Raw genomic sequence first — 9,657 nt, 5'->3', positions numbered from 1 at the left:
GTTTTAAAACGGAGCTTGGCAACCGCTGGCGTTCTTTAGCCGGCAGCTTCGCCCGCCCGAACGCCGTTACAGTACCTTCGACCGCGAGTTGCTCGGACTTCACTTGGCGGTCAGGCACTTCCGCCATCTGCTCGTGCGAGTACAGTGACAATCCCCCCCCCCCCCCCCTCTATTTACATGAAATGGTTTTTATTAGTTTTAAAACATAGTTTAACGCCAACATAGCGCCAACATAGTTTGCAAACGTGAAATAAATGAATACGCTCTCAAATGTGCCATCCGAGGCAGAGTGTGTCCGCCACGTTCGGCACACGCGATAGTTCGCTGCTCTCTGATTGGTTGAATCGTTTTTTGGACATAGCTCGGTAAGTAATTGTCCGATTAATATGAAACCTTGAAAAGGCACATCCTCGGGTCCCCAGCAATATACCTGGCAAGTTAAAAGTATATCGGACCCGTGGTTGTCGAGAAACAGCGGTCACAGACAAACAAACAAACGTACAAACGTACAAACGTACAAACAAACACACAGAGATTACTGGAATTATAGATAGATATAGATCTTATCATGACAGGAATTTATTACAGCCATGCCACAAAAAAGGCATCCACCTGCCTTTGTTACCAACAAATAATCAAGGTATCAGCTTCTCTTTGTTACTTCTGGCCTATGGGACTATAAGGCCAAAAATGAAATATAGCATGATATTTCGAGAAGTTATGGACAGCCTGTGACAAAATTTGGTGGATTACTTGGTTATGTCACAAGAACAACTCGATTAGATTTTGCTTCAGGTCCGGATGTGAATCCAGCCTATCGGTGGGATTCAAAATGCAAACTGTCCAGCCTGGCGGATATATGCGCTCTACCGGATTGTCGTTCTTGTTAGTGATCACTACTCTTAACAGGCAATTCTACAACTTAGTTTAACTTGCTTGACGTTTTGTAGAGTACAAATCGGCCACGCCAAACCACACTTCTTCTACTTTTTCTTTTTCAGCTTCCCAGAGATCCTTAAGGATGCTCAACATTCACTTTTGAAATGACAGGAAAACAGGCATGAATAATGCTGATGCCAAATTTTATTTTGCACCAGGAAATTTTGTCCTCTTTTTAAAGGAATTGAACCTTCACCACCCAATGTTGCACCACCATTTTGCAATGGGTGGGATAAGTAGCTCAGAGCTTTGACTCTGTGTGAGCCCATGAGCACAACACAATGAACCTTTTTAAAGTGCATGAAATAATTTAAATTAATGAATTAATTTCAACTTTCCCGTCACTGGGGCCTGACACATTTGCTTGCTTTTCCCGTCAGTGGTGGGGATGAATATATGTGCTCGTGGAAGAAAAGCAGGAGTCCAACTTTAGGCCATCAGGAAACGGAAGTGTCTTCTCAGGTCCATCGGGCAAACCACAACAACAACTCTCCACAACAACAACAAAACAGCTTCAGATTGCCAGCACTTTAAACATACATGACAATAAAAAATCCATAAGAAATCAAAAATCCATAAGCAATCAAAAATCTGTAAATCAATAAAAAATCCATAAGAAATCAAAAATCCATAAGCAATCAAAAATCTGTAAATCAATAAAAAAATCCATAAGAAATCAAAAATCCATAAGCAATCAAAAATCTGTAAATCAATTTTAAAAATCCATAAGAAATCAAAAATCCATAAGCAATCAAAAATCTGTAAATCAATAAAAAAAATCCATAAGAAATCAAAAGTCCATAAGCAAAAGATGCATGAAACCTACACCTGGTTCATATTCATAAAATGACAGTTTAAACATCTGTGATTATTTACGTGTTTATTGCTCGTAACAAGCAATTTTACAACCTAGTTTAACTTGTTTGACATGTTGTGGAGTACAAATCAGCCACATCAAACCACAGTTTTTCTACTTTTTCTTTTCCAGCTTCCCAGAGCTCCTTAAGAATGCTCGAAAGGGCCCCATCGTGTCTGAGCAGAAACTTTGTATTCTCTGGTGACATTTCTGCTCTGCGGTGGGTTAAAACAATCGAAATCACTATTCTAGAGACAACAAGGAAGAAGAGGGAATCTTTCTCCTCACCTGTAAGGGGCATCACACTCTCATAGCCTGCCATAACATGTCCACCCACCACAATCTTCTCTGGATGATTCAACATCATGTAAACCATAAGTAAAGCTAAATCTGACACGTAATAGCCAGGGGTGAAATCGCCAAAATCGATGATGCCTGAGATGTTGTAATTCTTGCTTGTGGGACAAATCTTGGGACTGTGAACGAGGCTCGTATGTGATGTTTGGTTTACGTCTTCTGTACATTCTTCCACGAGAATGTTGCCATCATTGAGGTCGCTATGAATAGGTCCTGTAAAAGAAAGAACACATCACATCAGCAGGTACAGCACCAGTAATTAAGAGATGTGTCAAACCAGCACCAGGACCTGTGGCTCCCAGTCCATTGTTGAGTCTGAACTGAGTGCAGTGGGCCACACTAGCATGGTGCACTGGTGCAGCCTATAACACTCAATTATCGTTGCCTTTCTCTTCCTAACTTAGATCCTCTCACTTACAGACTCCTAATCACATGTCTTATTCACTAAACGAAAGTCCTACTCGTCTGTCATCCATATTTTTAGTGTGAATTCTCATTTCACCGAAATAAATGAAAAATGTGCCATATGATGCTTGCACTACTGTATTTATGAAAAATATATGATGGACTCCCATTTCCGGTCACTTTCTTGGGGAATCGCCCTATTTCTGGATGTACCCTTCCCTGCTCGTTCAAAGTGTATTTAAGCTGATTTTGTACATGCCACTATTTAGAATTTGGGAAACCACAGCTTTAGCAATGCAAAATATTTGAGATGATATTTTGATTAATTGCAAGTTGCGAGAATGTGTTGCTATTTTGGGTGATTTTAAGTGGAAATATGGAAATGAGAGGAAGTAAGTACAGCATGAAAAAGATGTACGATACAATTTTGTTTGATTTACTGTTGCATGCAGAAGACCTGCATGGTTTTAAAGTCTGTGAATTCGTTTGTGGGCTGATTTTAGACCGAGGGTGGGACAGGGGCAGCTTCCTTATAGCCAGAGCGGAGCGAAGACATTGAACTATCATAGAGGCTGATGATAGTTATTCATGCTGATGATAAATGTCTTCATATTACTTTTTGGGTACAGTTATCTGCTTACAAAGGCACACATGAAATTGGGCAAGGGGTCAAAGACCCGTATAATCAAAATCTTCTCCTTCTCCTCTGTCCTTTATAAGTGGTGAGGTCCAATGATACCAAGCTTCTTCTGCCCTGCCTTGATCATGATACGATTCCACTTCCCTCTGTCCTCAGCCAACTCTCTCCACTCTCCAACCACCCCCACCTTATTGGTATCCCTCCTCACACAATCCTTCCATCTCGACTGCGGTCTACGTCTTTTCCTCCTACCTCGCTCCCTCAAACTACCTGTTCTATTTGCCATCCTTTCTTCCCCCATCCGCACCAATAGTCCAGCCCATCTCAGCCAGAATTTCACCAATCTCTGCATCAAGCTCATCTGCACACCAATCTCCTCCCTCAGTTCATCCATTTTCCTTCTATCCACCCTCTTCACTCCCACAATAACCCTGACCCAGTTGTTCTCGCATACCTGCAGCCTTTGTTGTCATTCTGTCAGTGCCTGCGTTTCTCGACTTTAAAGTTAGGCTGGCATTACACATGACATAACCAAATTCCCTTTCAGTTTCCTTCACATCTTTTTGTCTGCCATTACACCCTCCACCCTCCTCTATGCATTCACACCCCCTGAATCATCCTCTGCACCTCTGCCTCGGACTTGCCATCCCCGGTCACTGTTCCCCTCAGATACTCAAACCTATTTCCTTGTCTGGTCTCCTTCCCCTCCAACTTGATATTCATTCATTGTCTCTGCTGTCTGACCCACATCACCTCAGTCTTCTCCATATTCGTCTTCAGCCCATGCTTCCCAAATGCTTCTTCCACTCCTCCTGTACTTCCTGCACCTCTCGCTCACTCCCCACCACACCCGCCAGATCGTCCGCATCCAACATCCTCCCCATACTACACCTCATGTTCACCTTCTTGTTTATCAGCTCCATCACCATAATAAACATGAGTGGGCTGAGAGAGCTTCCTTGCCTCAAACCGATGTTCACACTGAACTCCTCAGACATCCCCGGACCAACCAAAACTCTTCCTTTCGTTCTCTTGCACATCCCTTCCACCAACCTAACTTCTGCTTCCGGCACTCCCATCCATCTCAGTATCGCCATCGCCATCTCTCTCAGGACAGAGTCATCTTGATGAGTTTGAGACGCTGTGGTCATCAATCAGCAGCGCTGCCTGGGCTGGCCTGCTGGAAATCAATAAGACAAAGTCAGGCCTATTGCCATAATTGCATTCTCAAATTTATAGACAGGAATATTTCACATCTCTGATTGGGATGCATGCTTTCTAATTCTGCTTTTGCTGGTGAAGAAAAGGCTAAACCACTGAAATTGCTGATGCAGCACAGCATTTTGTGGAAGCCTTCACATCACTTGGAAACAGAGGGCAGTACCAGAAGAATTGCACAACAAACTGGAAGAGTTTGTTTGCATTTTTTATTGAAAGCAACTAACGTTGAGCTTTTTCCTTATCATGTCATGATGCCAGCTGGCTGGGTGTGGGTACCTCTCTCACCAGCCACGGCACCTCTGCAAAGGACTTCTGCGTCTCACTGGGACTGACACAACTGTCAATTTCCCGACCCGGATCTCAGTCAACGGCACGTCTTCTCTTCTAGACTTGGTTATGACAAACTTCCCAGCAAATGTCTGCTGCTCTTCTTCTCCAATCGGTTCTTCTGATGATTTCCTTGTTAAAGTGGATATCTCTCTGGCCATTCTCAGAGAGCCTCCTCAGCGTCGACGAGTCTGGCATTTTACTCAGGCCGCCTGGTACGGTCTTCAAGCAGCCATCAATCATCTGGACTGATCTGCCATCTCCACTGCCTCTGACATCAACTCTTCCTGGGAATTCTTTCAAAGTAAACTGCTCTCTCTCATGCACAGATTTATCCCATCTCGTCTTCAGTTGTCATACCCTTCCTCCTGTCCATGGTACACGGAATCTTGTGGTGAGGCAGCTGCCCTGAAACAACTTGCCTTTGCCTCATGGAAGGCAAATCCAACTGAAGGCAATCTCAGTTCCTTTCACAAAGCTCGGAACAAGTGTGTCTACCCTCAGGAGAGCCAGTAAACAATATCTCTCTACTCTCAAGACTGAACTCTCAAACCTGTCTCCCTCCTCCAAATCCTGGTGGCATATGGTCAAATCTGTTTGTGGTGTTTGTTCCCCCTTATTTATTTATTCAGGGGATTTCTAGACATTTCTTAATAATTCAGGGGATTTCTAGATTTCCGGAAGCTTATCAATTCAGGGGATTTCTATACATTTCTTATTAATTCAGGAGATTTCTAGATTTTCGGAAGCTTATTTATTCAGGGGATTTCTAGAGATTTCTTATTAATTCAGGGGATTTCTAGATTTCCAGAAGCTTATTAATTCAGGGGATTTCTTGAGATAAAAAAATTAATTCAGGGGATTTCTGTAGATTTCTTATTAATTCAGGTGATTTCTAGATTTCCCGAAGCTTATTAATTCAGGGGATTTCTCGACATTAAAAAAATTAATTCAGGGGATTTCTATAGATTTCTTATTAATTCAGGAATTTCTAGATTTCCAGAAGCTTATTAATTCAGGGGATTTCTAGATTTCCAAAAGCTTATTCATTCAGTGGATTTCTTTATATTTCTTATTAATTCAGGTGATTTCTAGATTTCCGGAAGCTTATTAATTCAGGGGATTTCTCGAGATTAAAAAAAATTAATTCAGGGGATTTCTATAGATTTCTTATTAATTCAGGAATTTCTAGATTTCCAGAAGCTTATTAATTCAGGGGATTTCTAGATTTCCAGAAGCTCATTCATTCAGTGGATTTCTTTATATTTCTTATTAATTCAGGTGATTTCTAGATTTCCGGAAGCTTATTAATTCAGGGGATTTCTCGATATTTAAAAAATGAATTCAGGGCATTTCTATAGATTTCTTATTCATTCAGGAATTTCTAGATTTCCAGAAGCTTATTAATTTCAGCGATTTCTAGATTTCCGGAAGCTTATTAATTCAGGGGATTTCGAGAGATTTCTTATTAATTCAGGTGATTTCTAGATTTCCGGAAGCTTATTAATTCAGGGGATTTCTCGAGATTTAAAAAATTAATTCAGGGGATTTCTATAGATTTCTTATTAATTCAGGAATTTCTAGATTTCCAGAAACTTATTAATTCCGGGGATTTCTAGATTTCTGGAAGCTTATTTATTCAGGGGATTTCTAGAGATTTCTTAATAATTCAGGGGATTTCTAGATTTCCAGAAGCTTATTAATTAAGGGGATTTCTATATATTTCTTATTAATTCAGGGGATTTCTCGATTTTTGGAAACTTATTTATTCAAGGGATTTCTAGAGATTTCTTATTAATTCAGGGGATTTCTCGATTCCCGGGAGTTTGATTCAGGGGATTTCTTATTAATTCAGGGGATTTCTTGAGATTTCTTATATCAGGGGATTTCTTGATTTCCGGAAGCTTATTTATTCCGGGGATTTCTAGAGATTTCTTATTAATTCAGGGGATTTCTAGATTTCCGGAAGTTTATTAATTCATGGGATTTCTAGAGATTTATTATTCATTCAGGGGATTTTTACATTTTCGGAAGCTTATTAATTTAGGGGATTTCTAGATTTCCGGGAGTTTATTAATTCAGGGGATTTCTAGAGATTTCGTATTAATTCAGGGGATTTCTATAGATTTCTTATTAATTCAGGGGATTTGTAGATTTCCAGAAGCTTATTAATTCAGGGGATTTCTAAAGATGTCTTATTAATTCAGGGGATTTCTATAGATTTCTTATTAATTCATAGGATTTGTAGATTTCCAGAAGCTTATTAATTCAGGGGATTTCTAAAGATTTCTTATTAATTCAGGGGATTTCTAGATTCCCAGAAGCTTATTTATTCAGGGGATTTCGAGACATTTCTTATTAATTCAGGGGATTTTTAGATGTCCGGAAGCTTATTAATTTCAGCGATTTCTCGATTTCCGGAAGCTTATTAATTCAGGGGATTTCGAGAGATTTCTTATTAATTCAGGTGATTTCTAGATTTCCGGAAGCTTATTAATTCAGGGGATTTCTCGAGATAAAAAAAATTAATTCAGGGGATTTCTATAGATTTCTTATTAATTCAGGAATTTCTTGATTTCCAGAAGCTTATTAATTCAGGGGATTTCTAGATTTCTGGAAGCTTATTAATTCAGGGGATTTCTCGATTTTTGGAAACTTGTTTATTCAAGGGATTTCTAGAGATTTCTTATTAATTCAGGGGATTTCTCGATTCCCGGGAGTTTGATTCAGGGGATTTCTTATTAATTCAGGGGATTTCTTGAGATTTCTTATTAAATCAGGGGATTTCTAGATTTCCGGAAGCTTATTTATTCAGTGGATTTCTAGAGATTTCTTATTGATTCAGGGGAATTCTAGATTTCCGGAAGTTTATTAATTCATGGGATTTCTAGAGATTTCTTATTCATTCAGGGGATTTTTACATTTCCGGAAGCTTATTAATTTAGGGGATTTCTAGATTTCCTGAAGTTTATTAATTCAGGGGGGTTTCTAGAGATTTCTTATTAATTTAGGGGATTTCTATAGATTTCTTATTAATTCAGAGGATTTGTAGATTTCCAGAAGCTTATTAATTCAGGGGATTTCTAAAGATTTCTTATTAATTCAGGGGATTTCTATAGATTTCTTAATAATTCATAGGATTTGTAGATTTCCAGAAGCTTATTAATTCAGGGGATTTCTAAAGATTTCCTATTAATTCAGGGGATTTCTATATTTCCGGACTCATGAATTCAGTGGATTTCTAGAGATTTCTTTTTAATTCAGGGGATTTCTAGAGATTTCTTATTAATTTGGAGGATTTCTAGATTTCTGGAAGCTTATTAATTCAGGGGATTTCTAGTTTTCTGGAAGCTTACTAATTCGGGGGATTTCTAGAGATTTAAAAAATGAATTCAGGGCATTTCTATAGATTTCTTATTCATTCAGGAATTTCTAGATTTCCAGAAGCTTATTTATTCAGGGGATTTCTAGAGATTTCTTAATAATTCAGGGGATTTCTAGATTTCCAGAAGCTTATTAATTAAGGGGATTTCTTTACATTTCTTATTAATTCAGGGGATTTCTCGATTTTTGGAAACTTATTTATTCAAGGGATTTCTAGAGATTTCTTATTAATTCAGGGGATTTCTCGATTCCCGGGAGTTTGATTCAGGGGATTTCTTATTAATTCAGGGGATTTCTTGAGATTTCTTATTAAATCAGGGGATTTCTTGATTTCCGGAAGCTTATTAATTCAGGGGATTTCTCGATTTTTGGAAACTTGTTTATTCAAGGGATATCTAGAGATTTCTTATTAATTCAGGGGATTTCTCGATTCCCGGGAGTTTGATTCAGGGGATTTCTTTTTAATTCAGGGGATTTCTTGAGATTTCTTATTAAATCAGGGGATTTCTAGATTTCCGGAAGCTTATTTATTCAGGGGATTTCTAGAGATTTCTTATTAATTCAGGGGATTTCTAGATTTCCGGACACTTATTAATTCAGTGGATTTCTAGAGATTTCTTATTAATTTAGGGGAATTCTAGATTTCCGGAAGTTTATTAATTCATGGGATTTCTAGAGATTTCTTATTCATTCAGGGGATTTTTACATTTCCGGAAGCTTATTAATTTAGGGGATTTCTAGATTTCCGGAAGTTTATTAATTCAGGGGGTTTCTAGAGATTTCTTATTAATTTAGGGGATTTCTATAGATTTCTTATTAATTCAGAGGATTTGTAGATTTCCAGAAGCTTATTAATTCAGGGGATTTCTAAAGATTTCTTATTAATTCAGGGGATTTCTATAGATTTCTTAATAATTCATAGGATTTGTAGATTTCCAGAAACTTATTAATTCAGGGGATTTCTAACGATTTCTTATTAATTCAGGGGATTTCTATATTTCCGGACTCATGAATTCAGTGGATTTCTAGAGATTTCTTATTAATTCAGGGGATTTCTAGAGATTTCTTATTAATTTGGAGGATTTCTAGATTTCTGGAAGCTTATTAATTCAGGGGATTTCTAGTTTTCTGGAAGCTTACTAATTCGGGGGATTTATAGAGGGGCTTTTAATGAGAGCAGCACTTATTTGAAGGAGGTGATTATTCTAGGAAATACGATACACACTTGGATGTGTGACCTGCAAATTTGGAAGAATGTTTGAGAATATTTGTTTTGATCATAAACGAAATTTGAAGAACATATTAAGTCCCGGTTTGTTGATCAGCTATCATTTTCATAATCTGTGTACCAAAGCAAGTGATTTGAACCCTATTTCACTTGTTTCGGCCATGTGAGCATTCGGCACTAATACTGCATGTTCTCGTTTTTCTCCCTTGAGTTTTGCAATGATCTTCAGTAACAATTTTAAGCACTTGATTTTATCCCTAGATTCATAAACTCTGACACACAAGTTTTGCCTGCATCCAA

The 9,657-nt window shown here is 38.4% G+C and overlaps 1 protein-coding gene across 7 annotated transcripts in view; it reads right to left on the bottom strand.

The window, feature by feature from the left end:
- Window positions 1-1,452: 1,452 nt before the first annotated feature.
- The window catches only part of LOC137431259 (hydroxylysine kinase), a 60,922-nt gene continuing 52,717 nt past the window's right edge, over window positions 1,453-9,657 (bottom strand). For all 7 annotated transcript variants that reach the window (XM_078781752.1, XM_068122367.2, XM_068122369.2 and 4 more), the window contains one exon: window positions 1,453-2,365. In XM_078781752.1, coding sequence (XP_078637878.1) covers window positions 1,854-2,365 — 512 coding nt within the window. In that variant the 3' untranslated portion in view covers window positions 1,453-1,853. The remainder of the gene's footprint in view (window positions 2,366-9,657) is intronic.

The sequence above is a fragment of the Myxine glutinosa genome, chromosome 7, assembly GCF_964187855.1.
Source record: "Myxine glutinosa chromosome 7, kmMyxGlut1.1, whole genome shotgun sequence".
NCBI lineage: Eukaryota > Metazoa > Chordata > Myxini > Myxiniformes > Myxinidae > Myxine > Myxine glutinosa.
This window is presented reverse-complemented; position numbering and strand designations above follow the sequence as displayed.